Source organism: Mustela lutreola, chromosome 10, assembly GCF_030435805.1.
Source record: "Mustela lutreola isolate mMusLut2 chromosome 10, mMusLut2.pri, whole genome shotgun sequence".
In the NCBI taxonomy this organism is placed as follows: domain Eukaryota; kingdom Metazoa; phylum Chordata; class Mammalia; order Carnivora; family Mustelidae; genus Mustela; species Mustela lutreola.
This window is the reverse complement of record NC_081299.1, coordinates 49,871,666-49,893,545: the sequence shown is the minus strand read 5'-3', so window position 1 is coordinate 49,893,545 and position 21,880 is coordinate 49,871,666. Positions and strand designations below refer to the sequence as shown.

Sequence of the window (21,880 nt, the reverse complement as noted above, 5' to 3'; positions counted from 1 at the left end):
TTTTTAAATCTTATTTAACTGCCAGTCATCTTAAATCCCAAATAGAAAAGGTTGTCCTAGGTTCCACAAATCGTGTTTTTGGAAAAAAAAAAAAAAAAAAAAAAAAAGGCCTCAATTTCCACCTTACCGTTGGGATGCTGTACATTGGTACTTAATACCTGATTCTTCTTGCTAAAGTTGAGCTCTAATAAACTGTCAAAGATAAACAGGACCCAACCACCCTGTGGTTTTAATTTCTAAGAAAGCACATAAATTATGAAACTGTATTTTTTGCCCTAAATTTTTATTCAGCGGTAATCTAATTTTAGACATCCCCTCCCCCCACCAGGCTGGTTTCTGGAAAAAAGTTCTACCTTCTTTCTCAGATTTAAAATGCCAGAATATTATCCCTACTAAACAGCATAGAAGTCACCATCTCCAAAAGCATCTTTAGCTGAGTTTCCGGGCCTGGACCAAACTTCCTTCCAAGTGCTCTTGTAGAACCCATGCCTGTGTCCCAGTGTTGCCTCCTGTGAGCTACTCATTTCCCAGCTATCTCCCCCCACAGATCCCACATTTCTGATGAGCAGGGATTAATCACCTTTGTATCCCAAGCAGCTAACACAGTCCTTGGCACATCACAGGTGCTCACTATATGAGAGCTGAATAAGCGAACGGAAGAAGGTAGTCATCAAGATGAATGGGAAGAGAGGGGGAGGCGGTTTCACTCTGATATTTGTACCCTTCCACATCCTCTTGTCCCTTTCCCGTGCTCACTTTCTATTCTCTAGACTGCAGAGTTTGGAAGTAGAAACCAGTGGTGACTTGTCCTACTCTTGCCATACAGTCATCTGGACCTTCATGCTATGGTCTCTAAACAGGAGAATAGACCCCGCCCCTGGGAAGGCCTGTGGTGGTCCAGCACTGCCGGTGACTGGAGATGTGACTGTGTAATTTGGGGATTCAGCATTAGGAAGCAAATTTGTCTACAGTTATAAACTAAATTCTCCGATAACAGAAGTGATCCTCTGGTCTTCCAACCTTGAGTTTTGCTTTTATTTTATTTATCAACTGGTTCAGAAATCAGAGCATGGAAGAGGATTTTGTGTGTGGGGGGGAGGCATGGAAGGGGAGCTTTTAAATCTCTTCCCAGTGTGGACCAGTGGGCTTTGAGATTTTTAATTTGAAAGGCTTTTCCTACGCTATAACTTATGGGTCCCCCAGCCTACCACTCTTATTAATAAAGGAAAAGACAATAAGGCAAGATATTGCTGTGAAATGACACATTATTGTGATTTCAGCAAACTCCAAAAAGCCCAGAAACAAGGGTTAGACTTTATGATGATAAAAGTATTTCTATGCCACAGCAGAACATTTTGTTTTGCCCTACATTCCTAGAATCATATGGTTCAAAAGTAAGTATCAGGGGTGTCTGGGTGGCTCAGTCGCTTAAGCATCTGCCTTCCGCTCAGGTCATAATCCCCGAGTCCTGTTTCTAGCCCTGTGCCCCTGCTCCCTGCTCATCAGGGAGTCTGCTTCTCCCTCTGCTCCCCACCTGCTTGTGCTAGCTCACATGTGCTCCTTGCTCTCTCAAATAAATAAATAAAATCTTAAAAAAAAAAAAAAGGTAAGTATCAAATTAAACCTTTGGGCCTCTCTCTCCTGATATTCTCCTTCTCCCCAAAATCTTCGAACCTGTTCTAATGGACATGCAACCACATCAACTGGATCTACCAGGACCCCCTCCAGACTTCTTCCCATAATGCTGAAGGAATGCTTGAGTCTGGTCATAACAGGACGACAGACACCTTCTCATACAAGGCACTTGATTCAATCTAAGGCATGGAATCCAGATGTAGGGACCCAAAGCCAACACTATTATTTAGAGGCTGAGTCGCTCTATGTGTCCTACAGACCTATTTCATCATTACCCAAGCCTGGGGACCCTACTAGGCCAGAGTTTTGGCAGATAATAAGATGTTCCAATTTATTTGGTGGTGGTGCTTATCACGGCTGATTTCATACAACCCTGCCAGGCAGGGATCATCACTCACATTCTACAGATGAGGACGCTGATCCGAAGAGAAGCACAGCTAGTGATGGGAAAGATGGGGATCTGGGTCCTTATATTTCAGTCTTCCATAACTGCACACGGTATCCCTAGTCTTAAATGGTGCCTGAGGGGCCCCATCCCTTACTGGAAAATGCACTCTAGATGCAGGAGACAGTGGTAGTGGAGGGCAAAGTGTAAACGGGATAGCTAAAGTATTACCACAAGGCTTTGAAAGAACTGTGTCCTTGTCCTGCACAGATAGGCAGAAGATGAACAGAAGAGTGGTACATGGAGGTATTAGGTGGCTACCAAACTGTAGGCCGGTATTGCCCAGTGACCAGATTTAAATAGAGTTTGGGGACGGTGATTTCTCTAACTTGCTGGAAGATATTACATTAATGCACAATAAGCAGGATGCACCTATGAGCCTCTGTTTCTCAGAAGCTTCTTTTTCAAGCTGAGCTTCCAAGATCCACAGACCAGGCCTTCTTTGTTTCCTAAGTCACTAGATGTTCAGGTTTTCTCCTTTGTTGGAAAGGGTTGAACCACCTCTTATCAAGAGAAGTGGATTCCCATAAAACTGCCCCTGGACCCTCAATCTTTTTATTGTGATACCAGAATCCAAGCACAATGCCACTCACTTCCATATGTGTTATCCAAATGAGTAAATACTAGATAACCCAAAGCTCATCCTCAAAGACATGTCCCCGAGGAGCTGCATTTTGGAGTTTAGTGTCTCCAGAATTAAATCCAATGAACACAGTGTCAACAGAAGCTTATTTTTCCTCTTTGGCTCTCTACCTCCTACACCCCAAACCATCATGTCCCCTAAACTGAAAGTAAGGAACCTAAGAGGCCTAGAATCATCCTTCATTATAGTCAATGAAATGACTGTCCAATCTGCAAAGCAACCCTCCTTGTGCTCTTGTCCATTCAACTTCTGTAATTGCTCTTCAAGTTCTTAACACTTCCTCCCTGGTCTACTCCAATCTTTTCTTCAGTACATTCCTTGCCTCCAGTCTCACTTTTGAAGAACTCCTTGGAGGTCTGCTCTCGTTAGGATTACTGTCACATTTCCTATCCTTTCCTACACTTTGATCCCTCAGTAAAGCTTTAGGGAGGTTCTTATCACACCCTCTGTCAAGGTTAGGTCATCCATCCATCACTTCAAAACTCTGCCTCTGGCCATCACTCTTTTTGACATCGTTCCAGGTACTAATAAAAGTCAAATTTGTGTGTTTGAGCTATTTCTATTCCTTTGTCATCTCTGAAATATTGGGAACTATCCCTCTAATTCAGCAAGTCATCATTCCTATCATCTAAAAAAGTTTGGAAATCTCATATTGTCTGATCACATGTTCCCATACTATTCAGAGAAGAGCCAAGAATTCTTTTCTGTTTCCATCCAATTATACTTTCTACCTTATCCCCACCCCCAGGCCCCCTCCCCCCTACCACACCTGGCCAAGCAAATTCCATGGCTACCAGCTCTGATCTTCTGCCAGGCTCTTACTCTCAGTGGGTGTTCAAGGTACGCACCTTTGAATTGTTACTTTGATTTAAACTTTTTTTTTTTTTTTTACCTAATTGATGTATAAAGTGAACAGCCTTTATAGCTCATCAAGTACGTTTTTCTTGGATTGTAAGTTATGGCGGGGCTACACAAAAGGAACTTTTGGCTACTGGGAATTCATGCAAGTGGACGCTGTGTGATTATCAGGAGGAGAGCATTCAAAGCCACTCAAATAAGGTGCAAAATTTAATAAGTCACATCTTGAGCTCAGTCTTGGGCATGTAGTCCCAAACACCCGGTCATTTCCACATGTGTTGTCACTGATACTACCCACTAGTGGGGTCCACTGTGATCTGGTCTTGGCTCTGCAGACTCAGGCTGTCACCATCCCCGGGGATCTGGGTCTATCGCTAGAGCCTATGCAGTTAGGGAGCAGACTTAAAAGAGGATTCCAGTAAATAGAGCTTGAAAAGCGACCGGCGCCTCGGCTCATCCATACTTACTTGGTGAGGTTGGGGAGGCTGCACCTCCTTCTGTTGACGTGGTTGGAGGCTTTGTGTCTGGCACCGGCAGAGGCACAGGCCTGGCCATCGGTGGTGGCGGCGGCGGTGGCAACATTGGGGTGGGAAGGAATGGGTTGTGCACTTTGCCTTGGCTACTCCCATTGGGCTGTGAAGGCAGGAGCAAAAGAAAACACGCAGAGGGAAAAGAAACAGATATCAACAGTTAGCTGCTTCTGAAAACGAAAGACAATGCATTAGTTACCTCTTACGTAAAATTACCAAGTATTCTAGCTGCTTGAATTCTTCCTTCAGAGTACAGAGATTAAAAAACCGTTGGGTTGTTCTTGAGGCATTTCACAAAAGCCTAGTGTCGGGCACACATGCTCAATGTATCCCAAACTTACTCTCAATTACTTTGATAAGAGATCTCTTATCTCTCAGTTACTTTGACCTTCTATACACCCTGCTTCCCTAATACGACCTGCTAGCATTTGCCTGGAATGCTTCACTTCTGTATTAACTGCTACCTTCATCATCATTCTCACAATTAGTATTTATTTAATACACAAGTGTTTTGTAGGTTGTGGAATTATTCCATACTGTCTACTTACACAGATATAATGATGTTGCCCAAATACGCATTTGAAATTAAAAATAATATTTTATTTTCACTCCTCAAAGTTGATATTATATAACATTTAATAAATATGTTAAGTGAACATAAAAAATTTCTTTCACATATTGTATAACATCAGGCACAGAAACTTTAGAATTGAGCTGTCAAAATTCTGCTAGGGAAAAATATCACTTCTAATTTTGATTTAAATTATAGAAGCATATGCCATAACAGTCATATTTATTTGGCTGCCTGATGTTAGAACAACCAAATCACAGCTCTTTGACAAAAGAAAGTTCCCCTCTGAAGAAAGCAATAAAATCCATTTTATTTTCAAGTTTTTCAAAATAGTCCCACGAAGAGAGACCTGCCTTAAACCCTATAAAATTTTGATCAAAACGCAAAACCGGGAGTTTGACACTTATATAGGATAATGTCAGGACTATTTTAAAAAAAGTTAGAAACTTAAAAGTCAGATGCCTGATGCTGGTGATCACTTCAGATCTTTCATGGTCTCCCATGTGGCCTTTCTGACTCTGGACTTTAGTGACACTGTACACGACCAATAATCACAGCTGGTATTTGGGCTGTCATCCCAAATCAAAATTCAGGTGAAGGAGAACCAGTTGTCCCAGGCTTTTAAGTGTAAGCCTAATAACTCTGCAGAGGCGGCCCCAGCCAGCCCCTCACTCACGTTCTCATGTGTATGTGTGTGTGTGTGTGTATACATAAATATATATATATTTAGTATTGTTCTTCAAAGACTATCTCGTCTGACAGTCAGAATGCTACTCTTTTTTGCCAGCAAACCTGCTCGCGTGTTATTCTGAGTAGGCTAAAAGTCCATAAGTGAATGCTTTACAATAAACCAAGTAAATGAATACACAAGCAAAAAGAAAAAAGGCCCCATATTGATTTGTTGTCTAGACAGAAATGTATCTGCTAACACATCACCAGACATTAGTCAAAGCTGCCGGTTCTGTCTCAGATATGCAGAATCAGGTATTTCTGCAAGGAAAGAAAAATCAGTGACAGGGCCGTGTGATATAATATTCTCAATTAGGCAGTAATAATGACAGCTGATCTGCGGCTTCAAGCGTAGCCCTTAGGAGAAAAGGAAGATCACATTTGGCTTTATGCTGGTCATTATTTTCTAGCCTTTATTATTATTAGTGGCCTTGGGACACCACTATCCAACTGTAAACACTTAGTTCAGCTTTGAAATAAAATTTGCCATTTTTAAAAATCACTTTTGCGTTTGGAATATCGTCTCAAGTTGTGATTATTTGGTTCACTAGAGAAAAGATGAAAACATTGATTTGACGCTGTTGAATGCTGTTTAGCTTTATACAAAGATAAGTGGGAGAGATAACTACTTGCAGAGATAACAAACCATAATAAACTGTGCTTCCAGCATCTTGAGTTCAAGTACTGGTCAACTTGATCTAAAGTGTTAGAAGACTGTATTTTTAAAAAATATCAACTTAGTTGATCTGAAACATCTGTGCCTCCCTTGTCCCCCTGCCTCTCCCTACCACCCCAAACCATTACTTAAAATTATTTGGTCTTTCTATTTGGTTCACTGCGTGAGCCCGAGGGTTAGTGTACATGAGGTGGAATTATCAGCCCACAGACCTTAGAAGGTTATATGGTTCACCCTTGAGATGATTTATACCCATAAACTTGACAGTTGCGAACTTAACACAAACACTTTTTAAACCCTGGTCAATCACTCTTAGAGCAAGTTAACTTTCCCACAATCTGGAATAAATATGACATTTGTCTACAGTCCGTCAGCACAACATTAGAGAGCCCTGTCACATGGTCAGAAGGTCTCCCCTTGCTATTTTTACATTCGGGTACTATTTCTAAAGAAATCGGAAAAAAAAAGAGGTCTCCTTACATTGAGGAACCCCACCTGTCCAGCCTGCTGACCAGCATCAGGGCAGACAAGTTGGACAAACTCTTTCAGCGTCTCCTGAGGGTGATAGCGGATGGCTGGGTGAGAGAAGTAAGGCCCGGGCTGCTGGATAATGGGCGATGTCGGGAAATGAAGAGTCGACGGTGTTGCGTGCGGGCTTGCTGTAGGAAAAGAAAACGCCAGAGTCATGAAGAGGGAGTCCCGCCTTGCGACAGCGTCCACGCCCGATCCAACCTCCTTCTTCCTTTCCTTCCTGACCCAACTCACAGCACTGCTCACCTGGCTGAATTTAACATTGCTTAGGTCTGATAGATTTTCTTCCTTAAGGCTCTAAGACAAACATGGAGGTTAGATTAGCATAGGGTTTCAGGCTGTCTTTCCATTTTCAGTGGACATGAGTTATACAGGCATTAATAATCCTTGGTGAAGCTGAAGATTATTCATTACCTTAAGAGCCTTTTTAATGAAGCAAGCAATAAAAAATGTATTTGGTAGATTAGACCTGATTTAACTGACATTACATATGACAAATTCTAGTTTGCACGTATGGTTCCTCTTTCATGCTGAGCTAACCCATAGACAATAATTCATTGTTAAAGCTCTTATACCCCTTTCAAGGAAATTTCTAGGGACTCATACAGGATGAAATTTTTTTGAAGTATGTAGTAAATGATCACCTAATGAACCTGTGCAATTTGGATGCCTCGCTTTACATGGAAGGTTTACGCAACCCCCCCTTCCCATATTTTTTTTTTTTTTTGTCATTTCAAAGCCAAACTCAGAAATGCATAAATATTAGAGCAGGGGAACCCACAGGCTGAGTAGGCAGTGACCCTTGCTCAACTGTGAGCCTACTGCCCATAAAAATTGATAAAAGAACTCAGACAACGATGACTCCTTTTTATTTGAGCCCTGCTAAATTTTATTTGTACAAGAAGATTACATTAGATTAAAAAACTTATGTGAGCCGCTTGATAATGTCTCTGAGAGAACTTTTGCCCTTGAACTGGAAGGGTGATTGATGAAATCTGCTGGAGAAGGAGAGCAGCCTAGGGGAAGGGTTGGGGATACTCAAACCGAGAAACACCAAGGTAGCGGCTCTCACTTCTCACTGAGGGCCAGGGAAACAGCTCTCAAATAAAAGCAGATGAGAATATTGATCTTGCCTTACTCTTTGCAGTTAAGTTTTCAAACTCAGGGAATCCCTGCGAAGACCAAACAAAGGAATGGCCCAGTTTTCGGAGAGGAAGACTTTCCTAATACCAAAAGGGTCTTGTAGAGCAGACCAAGCAAGAGAAGCCACACTCCCTATCACACACCATAAGCGTGGCTGAGGACAAATAATCCAGCCCCACTGACCACTGGGCATGGGTTCTTTGTTCCCTATTGGGATGGTTTTAGTTCAGGGGCACTTTCTGACTATTGACATGGCTAGGACTTTCAGGTTCAGAATAGCATCTAGTTTTTAAAGAGTAAAAACAGGGGTTTGGAGTAGAAGCAATAGCCTAGTCCATGTCTTGCAGATGATCTGACGGGACCCCTTCATTCATAAAACGTTTAATCTATCCAATAAACACTGATGGGCTTTTGCTCTGGTCAGGGGATACCACGGTGGGCCAACACAGACTCAATTTTTATCTTCAGTCATACAATTGAGGGCATCTTGAACACAGCCTACTGAAACCAGAATTCTCGTCCTCTTCCATCCTTTATACCTGCTCTCTTCCAATCTTTCCTGTCTTAGAAGATAGCTTTTCCATCTCTATAATTGTTCACTGTCATATCCCCAGAACACTGTTTGGTACTCAACAAATATTAGTTGAATGTTCAATCATTGATTGAATGCCAGAGTGGTACAGAAATCAAGAACCACACAAGTCAACTTAAAACTTTGTTGTTTTGTTTTTTTTTTTTTTCCACCTGGCAAAAAGCCAGAGAGTTTAGGGATCTGTTATTTTCACGGAGTTAAACAACCCACAAGTGAAGAAGTTAAATGGCTCTGGTCATTTCTTACTTTGCAAATGGTGCTTTAAGGAACCAAAGTTGTTTTGTTCATCTAATATGGTATGGTTGTCTTTGCTGTAGCAAGAACATTTGACCCCGCACCCTGCATTTGACCAAATAGTTTCTAGTCAAGGATGGAATGTGGCATTTCCCAAACAAGGCTGGGAATGTACTTAAGCATAACAAAATGATACACTCCACTTGGGCAGTATGTCAAACACAAAGGTGGGAACTCCACTGTCAAGAGTCCCCAGCAAGCAGACCTTAATGATAAAGTGACAGTGCTTCAGGTGCTCAATGGAAGGTGATAAATGATTGTTTGATTATGAAAAATTGTGGTGGCCAATAGAGAATGCAAGGGAAAATATTCACTTGAGTAAAGATCAGGTGGATAAAAGTTAAAGTTGATAGACGGAAGAATTCAACGGATCTTGGAATCTTTCCCTTTGACTGCTAATAAACAGCCTAGCACTCTTTGTTACTAAAAGGATATCATTAGCAACTTAACTTTAGACCTTCATTTCTTTATTATATTTTACTAAAACAATTCACCTTTTCCTTGTGGCACAGAATTTAACACAAACCTAAGAACACATGGTACTATATGAAATTAATTCTGCAATGACTGACTTATAAGGACCAATTAATTCTTAATTAGTACCAGGAAATCATTTAGCCTGTAGTTTCAAATTAGGTAACCGCTGAGTCTGCATTTCCAAGGGTTATCCCTCACAACCCTTACTTTCTCATGTCTTGGACTTTCTGGTGTTCAGCCATTAGCTCATTGTGGAACTGGGTATATCAATCATTCAAGATCTTGAGCTTTAATTTCTTCAAACAGAAAATCGTTGTGTTATAGACATTACACAGACCTCTTAAAAATTATTAAATACATGCTATTTCTCTAGATAAACTGCTAGTATCATTCTTTTACTGGACGAGACCCATGTTCATCCGTTCTCTAAAGCTCAGCCTTCAGCAACATATAAATTTGGATTTTCTTCTTTCCTAGTTCTTTCTTTTCTCTCTTTTAGCTTGACTTAGATGTTTTCATCGTGCCTAAGTTTTTGCCGAAGTCGTCTCCAAGCATTTTAGAAAGTTCCATTGGGGTCAAATCAGTCCATCACTCAATCTGTAAAATTTACTAAACGTACATTGAGATCTTCAGATCAGGGTCCCACAGAAGAGACACTACCACGTGGGAGAATTCTACCATTGCGAATCTGGCGTGGTGCTAATGCAATCCACAAAGAAGGGTCTCCGTCCAAATTTTTGACAGAGAAAAACATCTCTTATGGATGTGTGTGCTGTGAGTAGTTGACACAATAAAAAATTATAGCACATTATGTCAATGCATATTTAGCTCCTTTAAAATGTGCATTATTTACTTGAGAGTCAATAAAGGCTTTTCTCAAGTGGTTAGTTTATTGCGGTGCATCCATCTGTATCCATGTTGATGTTAATACAATTTTGTGTATTAAAAGGCACTACAAAATTGGCTGCTTCTGGGGTCTAATACTCTGAGTACCCTAGGCCAGGAGCAGTGGAGAGTGTCAGAAACACTCTGCTCTGGGTGGATCTCACTACCAGCTTAGACTTTAACCAGAGGCCAGACTTATTTAAAACAGCCCCTGGGCTTTTTCACAAACAATGCAAATGAGAAGGAAGGAAATTGGATCTGGTTTCTCTGGCTAGAATGGCACCGCCTACACCTTCTGAACAAAGTAGCCACAATTCAAGAAACAGGGAGCCAGAATTTCCCAAAGGGGGTAGGAGCTCAGTTATTTATTACAAAATGATCATATTACTGGATGCTTAAAAAGAAGAAAGCAGGTCAGGCAGGTTGGTTTACTTGTTTGTACTCTGCTCCTGTCCCTCGCCCCGCTTCTTTAAAAAGATTTTCTTGGTTTCAGTTTGAAAGAGAAAAAGCTAAAAATTCAACACAATATGTGTTTTTATTTTTAACTTAAAAATGCTTTCTCCCTTACAGCAGAATGAGGACTGGGGAAGGAGAAGGTCAAGGTCATTAACTGTATTATTGTGTATTTGGGGAGACTTATTTGATCCAAGTGACTCTTGGTCTGAGTCCTCCATAGGGAGGACGACTTATAGACAAATATTCTAGCTCAAAAAAGATAGTATCAGGGAGGCATAGCCACATAGGTTCGGAAGCTCATACTTCATTCTTTTATAAATCTTGGGAAAGAAAAAGAGAGGAGAGTAATCCCGCCTTATCATTTTTAGCAGTTTTGCCCAAACTCAACCTCCAAGAATTCTAATAACCTTCCCGCATATTTCCTCAAACCAGAATTCATGGGTCGAAATACGTTCTTGTATTTAACCTGCGTATTGCTTTAATTGCTTTATTCCTTGTCCACGAACCATCACAGATTCTCCCAGATTGGACAGAGACTTGGGTCCATTTCACGTGGCTTTCTGGCAATCCTAGAGTCTCTTGTCTGGGAAGCTCCAAAGAAAAGCCGTCAAGAGAGCAGCGCAAATAAAACCTAATCCCCTTCAGGTGCAGTGTGCTCTTAAGACAGCGTGACACACAGCCTTCTTTCCTCACGGGGGGAACCATCACTCCCAAGCCTTGGCATTTGTAAAACTTCACAGTCTTACCATTCATCGACCCTAAGTCAGGGGCAACAAGTGAGAGTCCAAACTGTTTCTGTGTTAGTGCTGTTACCAGAAAAAGCCGCTCGTCCCTTCAGCGGTAAGATGTTCTTTAGACAAAAATAACCATTTCTGTAGAGCAATGGGTGGCATTAAGAACTCCTGACTACTCATATTTAGAAGTAAAGATTTTAATAAGGCAGAACTCTAAGAGGAGAAGTAAGTGGGGAAGGAAAAAAAAGAAAGAAAGAAAGAAAGAAAACCTGTGCTAAAGGAAAAAAGCCTTCCACAAAAGCAAATGGAATTTGAATTATTTGGGTCGTCAACTACTATGTACTTGGCTTCTTCAGAAATTTAAAACCACCGTATATGACACCACTGTAGCTTACTTAAAGCTGAGAAATGTATCTTAATGGTCCATAGCTATAATTTATAAATCATACGTAAGTCAGACATGCCACTTACCAAAGTCCAGGAGTCTGGAGTTATGGGATTTTTATTTTAACAGAGACACAAGGAAAGGGGAATTGGCAAAGGTTTTTCAACCTTGAGGAGGTGGAGCCTTCTCTAAATAACCAGACTTTGACTTGAGGCAAGCCAAGGTTTTCAAAACATATAGCACATATCTTCAACATTGCTGAGATGCACATCAAAGACCTAGATGTCATATGAGAGAACCATATCTGACACTGCATGACACCTGGTAAAGCACTTCGTATTTTTATTACTGCTAACCGAAGTAACTTTATGCTCCACAGCATTTCCAAGACAGTTGGTATATTCTATTCCATTTGAATTAAGGGGATCCTCAGGTTGGAGATCAAATTCCAATGTCTCCTGGAGAAACACACAAAAAGGTGGAGGAGTGGGAGGGAAAGGTCTTTTAAAGTTTTTATTTAGATCAACTTTATCTATTGAAAGACCCTTCCTGTGCTGGGGTCCTGTCTTAGAATCTAGACCCAGGGTTGGCATACATCTTTTGAAAGGGCCAGAGAGCAAAGAGTTTTCAGCTTTGCAGGCCATGCAGTCTCTGCTGTGATTATTTGACTTCACTGCTATGGGACAGAAGTAGCCACAGATATTACACAAATAAACAAGTGTCACCATATCCCAATAAAATTTTATTTTCAAAAATAGGCAGAGGACTGGATTTGACTTGTGCGCCATAGTTCATGGGCCCCTGGCATAGACGCACATAACTCCTCTTCACCCTCCAGACACCATGCTGTGCTCTTGAGCCTCTGGTGATCCCTGCTCTTTCCACTTCTTCCCTACCAAACCCCATCCTTGTCCCGGTCTGTTTTCTGCTGAAGACGCACCTTTTTGAAGCTTTCAAGGCAATCTGCTTGCCTTCTGTATTTCCACCAACTATCCATTGTCACTCTTTTTTTCTCTTTGATGGGAGTTTGTACCTTTGGACTACCTTCACCCACTCCTGGTCCCATCCCCCATTATAGCCCTTTGATTATCCCTCTTCACCATTATTTAATCTGCTTCAGTCTGGGCTGGTTTCTCACACCTGTGTGTGTATAATTTTAAGTTAAACATATAAGTCCAAAAAAAGTAGAGATATAATATGAGGACTGTGGGCTTTAGAGTCCTACAGGTACAGATTTAAATTCTAGGTCTTTCTTACTTACCAGCTATGCTTTAAGTTTCTGAGCTTCTCTATGACTCAGTTTTGCTCTCTGTACAGTGGGGCTAATAATACCTCAAGATTTTTTTTTAGGATCCGGTGAGACAAAGTATGTAAGACACACGGTATAGTTCCTGACCATGTGGGTTAGTGATCCATAAATAGCTTCTTTTATTGGTAAAACTATCATAAGTGAGGATGGGGATGAAATAAATTGAAATTTGTTCCTATTTGCTAAGACCTGTTTGGATTATATAATACACAAGGGAAAAGGAATATTAAGTAAGAGTAAGAGGGGCCTACTGCTTATCTGTCACTTGGACAAATGGATACTAAATATTGTTGAAAGAATAGATACTATCAGTACAGATATGACATAAGGGTCTTGAAAAAAATCCCCTAACAGCCAAATGTAAAACAAAGCAACAGTAGCAACAACTTTGATCTAATGGTCATAGATACAATGACCTATAAAGTCTGTTTTTGACCAAGTATACTTTGACCTCGTGTCTTTGCTTAAATCTCAAACTCTGACAATCCAGAAACTTAGAACTATGGGACTATCTCCCTCTAGACTCTATTTTTCACATACATCTACAGTTTTTGAGTGTCCATACCGGCCTCTCCCTTAACCATGTGGACCCCTGCTACCCAGGCACACATCCAACCTAACCCAGAATCTAAGCATGTCTTCTTCTAGCCCCCTCAAACCCAGATACAATGGAAATTTCTATCATTCTATCTGTTTCTGAGAATTCTTTATCGGAGATCTCGTACTCGTTAATGCTAAAAAAAAAAAAAAAAAAAGCTTTTAAGAACGATCTGGAATACTTTTAAGAAAAAAAATTTCTAATTATTATTAATTTTGGGGGGGAAAATTTTCTAACTAGATTAAAGGACCTTAGTTTTGTTTCTGCCACTACTTGGCTTATAAATACGGGCAATTTCTTTCTCTTCTAGTTTTCTCCTCTACAAAACATAGTTTGTACTCAAATGTTGATGCTCACCTAGCTTTGCATTCCAGTGGAACTCTGTCTCTGGGATTACAGTTACAAATACTCAGTAAAATTGATCCATAGTAATAACACTGAAATCTAAAATACCTGAAACAAGGGGGCATGTACCCCTTAAAAGAAATTACTTTGAAATGTTTCTGATATATGAAGTTATTATTTCTGGACACAGTCTTTAAGACATCCTGGCTTTGGGAAGGCTCTAATTTTTAGAGTTTTAAAATCCTCGAGTAAGCCTGTTCAAGGTTCCATGACACAGAGCTCCCATCTTTGGATCCTGACAGGACTGCCTCTCTGAATATGCCACACTTGCACACCACTTGCCTAGGCCGCCATGATGGCTAGTGTGAATTATGTTCAAATACCACACGGCAGCAGTGATGATTGGAAATACAAAGAGGGACTGTTTAAGAAGCAAAGTGGACAAGAACCCCATTCCATGAAGAAAACCCGAGCTTCTATGTTACGGGGCAGGCAATACTAAGAAATAAGAGATGAAGAATAAGAAACCTGGCAAAACGCTTGAGGAAAAAACCCCACAGACTGGGTGATCACAGAGGGGAACAGAAATAGGCAGGGAGTCCTCTCATAGCCTGCTGGAAGTGTACTGGAATTACAAACGCAGTCCTGCAAAAGAGAATTTCCAAAGTTAAGTCCATGGAGATGCTCCAGCCTGTCGGAGAATTACTGGTAGTTTGTGAGTGTTTGCCAACATGGACAAAAAAAAAAAAGGCAAAAAACCAAGCAAATAAACAACCACAAAACCCATGATAAACATAAAAGCACAGGCTGATTGGCAGCCGTTCCCCCACCAAATCATGAGGTTTATGGTGCAGTGTAAGCCCCTATTTCTGAGAGACAGGATTACTGAGGCAGAGGTTATTTTCAAAGCATCCTTCTGAACTCCAAGTTATCTTCCTGAATACACCCCGTAGGATTGGAACATTTATTCCTACTGTGGTAGATTTCACACAAGGGGGGGAAGAAAGAGAAGAATTAGTCCAGTGTCTGAAGCTAGGGGTTCAAGCTTTTATCCCAGGTTGGGTATCAGATAGCTCTGTGTGTCAGCCTCCTGGCTTCCTCTACTGCAAAATGGAAATCATATGTCATGTTTGGGTTTTAGAGCTCAACTCTTCTGTGCTTGAAATCATCACTCCCTATCCTAATCCATGCAAAGTCACTTAATATTTCTGAGTCCACATCTCCTTATCTATAAATTGGATAAAATAGCCCAGAAAAAAAAAATAAAGATTTTTCTCAGGATCAGAATTAATTCTACTTCCATGGCAGTGGAAGTAGTACTTTTCTTTTAAAAAGTATGTGTTGAGAATCAGCTATGTGCTAGACATTATATTAGACTGTGGGTTATTTACTATTCCTAGACTGTATTTTTTTTTTTTAGGACAAATTAAGGTATGTGAAAAATAATCAGGATCATATAATGTAATGTGGCAGCATGAGGTAACCAGGAGTCAAAAGTTGACTGTTTTCATGGACCTGGAAGCCTATGCATGGGCTAACAGTCACTTTCTAGTACCTGATTTACCTGTGCTCTGCAAGTCCTAACTGCAGGAATCAGTCACTGCAGAGAGGGAGAAAGCTGAGCCCATTGCCCCAAGTTCAGGACAGCTTTGTTTTTATCTCCTGCAGCGGACAGCTAGTAGTTCTGTCTGTCCAGCAGTTCTTCACCATTCCCTCTGGAAACAGAGCTCTCATGGTTTTGGGGGGCACCTATTCTTCCCTCAGCCCCAGCCTAGGTAGTTAGAGTGGCCTCAACCCTATCCCTGGCTCGGCAGGTAGGTATGTAACCCAGGCCACATGAGTGAGAAACCCCTTTATCTTTTAAACATAAGGATTTAGAGACCCAAGCAAAGGACCCAGACCAGGACAATAAGAGCCATAAGCATCCAGTAGTAGAGCCCTACCCAGATCTACTGTGACAAAGCTCTTCTCTTTCACCCTTGGGGTTGTTACATTGGTGGAAATGAAGCCTGGAGCTGCCCACATCATTAATGCCACAGTCTGAGGGGATTCAGCCTAAGAATGAAGTTCACAGAGAAGAGAGCAGAGCTGAGGGAGAGAACAAGACATACAGATTTCTGAGGGTATCACCTGGATCCAGCTCTAACTGAAGCTATCCACCCTCAAACTTTCTAGTTATAAGCACCAGTCCATGATTTTCTTTTGGAGGAACAGAGGGATGGTGAAGGAATTTGGTTGGGTTTCTTTTACTTGTAAGAATATTTCACTTGAAAGAGTCTATATGAACATATCTTCAAAGCATTCATGACCAGCTATGCAACAAGTTTGCAACTTTTATTGTAGTGTTCAGGAACTGGGAGATTTGGGAAGATCTGGAGATATCCCTCAGAGATGCCAAGGTTTTCTAAGTTTATATCGCATGCCAGTGGAAAGGACCGACACAAACTGACACACATAAATCCAACCCCCCACAAATACTTCAAATACTTGTGCTGGATTATCCCTTTCTTGACTTCACTGTTCATTAATCTCATCATAGTGATAATGATTTGTTTCCTATCTATCTGTTTGGCTAGACTGCAGGGGCAAGACTCATCTGGTTTGTTCATTAGGGCCTAGCACCATGCTTGGCAGATGGTAAATGCTCAATAATTACCTGCTGAATCAATTTTTATAAACAACAGACTCTTGTTAACCAAAGAGGTGCTTATCTTAATTTTAGCAAGACCATACCTGAATGAAGACAAAGCCAAGAGAAGTCTCTACCAAGGCTGAAGGGCTACCTATCAGGGGAGGGAGCTATTTACTTGCCTCACTGAGCAGATGCCCCTGTTCTCCAACCAGGCAAGAGCAGTGAGATAGGGTAACCAGGCTGCCTCACTTCCCTGAGACCACATGTCCTGCTCTGGGCATCTGTGGCTCCTCCCAGAGAGGAGAAACACGCATTCCTTCTCGACCCACAGGAGCAGGTGGGAAGAGTAGGCTGGGGATGAGGAGAGAGGAATGAAGGAAAGGAGAACTCTCTCCCGAGATTCACATGCAAAGAAAGCACATGCAGGTAGGAGGATAAAATAAGTCACTGCAGAGGTAGGGAACATTTAGTCATTGTACTTATGACAGTTCCCAGCCCTTTCCAGCCATTTCACTTCCTCCGCCTCCTCATGTTTTAATGTTCTATACAGGTGGGAAAATAAAGGCAGGGAGAAGATAAGCGAGTCGCACAAGCATATGCAGAGCCCAAGTGGCCAACCAGAACCCAAATTCTCTGCTGGCTGACCTCACAGCCTGCGCACTGTGCACGGTGCTCCGTGGCTCCCCTCTGAATTCTTTCTCGGAGGTCAAATGTTCACAGGTCCCTTACTATTTTTTCAGAACCTGGCAACTCTGAGGTTGTCCACGTGTTTTGCACATCAGAAAAAGGAAGTGTTTGACTGGGGCCAGGGGTGGGGGGCTGTAGGGAGAGAAAGCAACCGCCATTTCTTATGAAGAAGTGGCACTTGACAACTGGAAATGTACCCTGGAAATATACATTTTAAGCAACCTTCTCTATGTGTGATTAAGTACACTAATTTCAACAATACAAAGGAGGCAGCATGAAATGGGTGACTCTCTGGGATACTGCGACCACATTAATAGGGCTGTCCATTCCCATTTCACGTGTCTATGCTCACCCTCCCTGTACCCCCCCCCCACCTACACAGATGATAAGCTGATACTACATAAACATTGTTAAAGCCACAGTTCTATGCTACAGTAATTCACTTAACTTTAACATGATTTATGGTTCTGTCAATAGGGGAGGTTGAAAACCCTGCCCTGAAGCTTCAATGTGAGCCTCATATTTAAAACAGTAATTGTTGAGTATGTGTGTGTGTGTGTGTGTGTGTGTGTGTGTGTGTTTGTGACAGAAGAAAATATTCCACATAAAGAGGAGATAACAAGTCCAATACTGACTTTTTTTACTCCACTCCGAAAAAAGGAAAAGAAAGAATGAGTCCAAACATGGAATCCACATGATAGTAAGTTAGACCAGGAAGAAAGAACGGCTAGGGATTTATCTGATTATGTGATTTATAGGACAAGCCATACCAGGAAGTCTCATCAATGAGACAATTTTAAAGAAGACTTGCTGGGAACCCTGCCTTCATCATGTGTGCCTGTGTTGGGTCTCTGGTGGGGGAGCTGGGGAAGGAGGAGAGGAAGAGAGGGAGGGACAGACAGAAAGACGGAGGGAAAGAGGCCAGGAGTTCCAAGGGAGAGCAGCTTCTTTTGTCAAGATGAGTTTAAATCTCAGCCCACGGCCCAAGTGGTGAATCACCCTATCTCTCTCTCTGGCACTCACCCTGGGGACATTTCGCGTCTTTAAGAGATTAAGGAGCCAACTGGTCTTGTTGCTCTAACCTGTCCTCCTTGGGACCACATATTAGCACGATTCCCCTGCAGAAGAGCTCTCTTTAGAAGTTTGCTGCAGGGATGACAAATTAACCCAGCAGGGTGTCCCACACATCTATCTTGGTACAAATTATTAGTGTAATAGAGCTTTTAGTTATGCATTTATCTAGTAATTATTGAACGGTTACACAAAACCAAGCTGAGCAGCCACGGCCTTTATGAGGTTCGCTCAGTGGGTGGCCTTACAGTTAATTTAGGATAGTTTTCCACTAAGCAGTTCACTTGCAGACAAATTAGCTCAACAGCCTTCTCCTTTAAATATTTTCCATGTCATAGTGAAACTCTTTACAATACAATAAAGGTACAGTTTTAATTACACGCTTCCTGACTTTTGTTTAGTTGTAGTTTTAAAACATTTGCTGGCACTGTTTTTTCCTTTGGCTGGGCAGTAATAGCTGGTTGTAAGTATCTGGCTAATGAATTTAATAATTTCCTGAACTGGGACTTAAAGGATCTTTGCTCAAAAGCTGCCTTTCCTCTTTGCCATCCAGCTCCTTCAAATCCCCATCGACAGCGTTTCCCACTGGGCTGGACACCAGCACCCGGGCTGACCCTGACCAACGTTCACAGGCCCTACTGGCTTGTCTTTCAATGCCTCTCAAAGGTTGTACTTGTTCAGTCTACGATGCCCTCACTTGGGAATCAATTCTGGCATTTCTTATTGTAGAGTGACAACGTAATGTTGTCTCAAATGACATACTCCAATAATAAATAAACACCTTGTGTCTGCTGGCAGATTCTTTCCGCACCTTGTTAGCAACAGGTACTTAATTGCTTCTCATTTCCCTGAGATGATTCAATTGCACTAAACCAGGAGAGACAAATTAGATTCAGCTCCTTGGAAAGGAGTGCCGGTGGGTTCTACAACTATGTTAAAAGCTTTCCTAAGAGGCAAAGAAGTTTGCAGACACCATGCGAGAAAGCTGCACACACCTATCACTTAGGGGGACCCATGCCAAGGGAGGGGTGACGTGGTGATGGTGGCGATAGAGGGAGGACGTCTTCTTGCGGGTCCTTAATGTTGACAACCAACTTTGTAACGCTACAGCAAATATTCTACAAAAAGGGGATCACATCCCCTCAAGCTTGGTATTTCTCCTAATGCCTGGCAAGGTAGAAGCTCTTCCTTAAGGCAAAGTGAGTATGTACTGAGCATTTATTCACGAGACGGTGCATCTCCCTAAATCCCACCGAAGACATGCACTTGGATATTATATTATCATTCCACACGGAGGATGGAAACAACTCCCTGTTATTCCCAGACTTTCTGTGTATCTTCAATCCAATCCATGAAGCCACTCATGTATTCAACAAATGTTTGGCGAGTGCTTTCCTTATGGCAGACACGATGCTGAGGGACGCAGGTAGGAAGAAAAAAACCATGGTTCCTGCTCCAGGGGGCCCTGCCATCTAGTGATAACTGCTGCCTTCATATTTTGCCTCTCCTCTCCTTCCTCCTCTATTATTGTCTATGAATCCACACTCCTCCAACCTTCCCTCGTGACCTCCATTTCCTGGAAGGTGATCTTAATTCTCATAATTCTCTAAAGTATGTTTTTCTTGGCCAAACTTGGCGATATTGTTAACCGCAGACCCTTAGATGTTTCATCACTAAGAGCAGGATCCCTACCTGAATCACAAGGATCTTGGACTTAGAGAGGTTTATAGAGCATATAAACTTCTGAATACCTCTCCAAACAGAAAGGGGCATGACTCTTGGAAAGCCACACAATAAATCTTTGGTTTATGTGGCTACTATTTTGGCTTATCTTATGTATATTTTTGGTACTGGGGCAATTTTACTTCTAAACTCCCTTCAAGGGTATATGTTTTTTGAGTTATAAAGAAATGGGTGGTTTAGCTTCGTGCTTACAGTACCTAGTTATCAAAAAGCACAATTTGTTGCTGTTGCTTTGTTTTCCAGGCTTACAATGAGAAGGTACTCTGTGGGAGAAGAGGGGTTGAGTCCTTATTATTATTATTATTATTATTATTTTAAGATTTGATTTATTTATTTGAGAGAGAGGGAGAAAGAGAGACTGAGAGAACGAGTTGGGGGTGGGGCAGAGGGAGAAGCAGACTCCCTGCAGAGCAGGGAGCCTGACGTGGGACTTAATCCCAGGACCTTGGGATCATGACCTGAGCTGAAGGCAGACGCTTAACAGACTGAGCCACCCAGGAGCCCAAGGCGTTAAGTCTTATGCTTATTTGGACTCTCCGCGATGCCAAATGCCAAATGCTACGGGGGTTCTATATCAGGATGCCCTTGTCCCCAAAAGCACCCTAAGCTTCCCCTATCACAGTAATACACCTGCTGGCTTTCTTGCTCCAGCATCCACCAGGAGGTAAGCACTCTGAGGCCAAATCCCAGCTTCTCTTGGTCATTCTATTGGGCAACTAATAGAGCATACTGTACCGCTGTAGTGCTCCATAAATACTGGTAGAAAAAAAGAACGGATCCCTAGAGAGACAGGGGAGTGTGCAAATCAATTTTAATATCAAGTAAGTCACACTGACCTCAAAAATTGAAGTGACTTGCATATAACAGAAAGCCTGCATTACTAGTAGCAAGGATTCACAGGCTAATAAAAAGATTTGTTTATGGCTGTTATTAAAAAACTCAGTTGGATAACATGGGTTATGTCATGCTTATCAAAAGATCTAAATGGCTATGTTGTGTCTTTGACTAATAAAAAATGTGAAAACAAATTAATTGTTTAAATAAATACAGTTTATTTCTCCCAGTGGGGGAGAAAAAGGTAGAACCTCGTGATATAACGGAAGAGGCACTGAATTGGAGACTTGACTTCTGGTCTCAGCTGAGCTCACTCATCTGGAGGAGTAATGCGGAATACATTGCTGACTGTTAACCCGCATATTCCCCTTCCACTTGCCTGCTTATAAAGCCCTAATTTTATACAGAGTAGCTGTGTGTTCAGCTAAAAAATAATGCAGACTTCCTCGCCTCTCTTGCAGCTAGAGGGGATCATGTGGTGTAGTTCAGACCATGCTGCACAACATTCTACAAAAGGTGTCAGAATGAGCAGGCCTTGCTATCTGCTTGGAATGCAGATGTGAGGCAGGTGTACAGTGGCCACATTGTGATCAGGAGGTCAAAGCAGGAGGATGAGCACAACGCAGTAAAGCAAGGCTAAGAGATAAAATCTCAGCCCTTGGACTATCACAGTCCTGAATCACATACTTGTTTTTATTTGAGAAAAATACGACCTGTTTAGTCGATCTTCTGTTACTTGCAGTCAAACACATGCTTAGCTGATACAGGAAATGGATTAGACCAGATAGTCTAATTTGCTATTCTCAAATTCTCAAATTTGAGCACTATTCTCAAATTCTGTGGTTCTAGATGAGGCTCAGTGAGTGCTTACTTGATAATTATTTTCAACCTCTGTCTTGCAATGTGTACCATTGTAGGCGCTTCCCCACTTCTAAATTCCTAAAGCAGAGTTGCTTTCCTTAGTGTAGAGCATTATATTAAATGAAATGCTTAAATTAAGTATCATTCATTATCTTGTTTTTGAAAATAGCAAAGATTTCAGGCAGACACCTAAGTTTCAAGAAGACGAAATTCCAA

At 41.6% G+C, this 21,880-nt stretch overlaps 1 protein-coding gene across 7 annotated transcripts in view; it reads right to left on the bottom strand.

Annotated features, from left to right (window-relative positions):
• Window positions 1–21,880, bottom strand: part of NFIA (nuclear factor I A) — a 566,515-nt gene that overhangs the window by 52,256 nt on the left and 492,379 nt on the right. For 5 of the 7 annotated variants that reach the window (XM_059138246.1, XM_059138244.1, XM_059138248.1 and 2 more), the window contains exons 8-9: window positions 6,568–6,746; window positions 4,049–4,214 (exon numbers count right to left, since the gene is read on the bottom strand). In XM_059138246.1, the coding sequence (XP_058994229.1) occupies window positions 4,049–4,214; window positions 6,568–6,746 (345 nt within the window). The remainder of the gene's footprint in view (window positions 1–4,048; window positions 4,215–6,567; window positions 6,747–21,880) is intronic. The other 2 variants (XM_059138245.1, XM_059138250.1) reach the window with 1 other exon arrangement.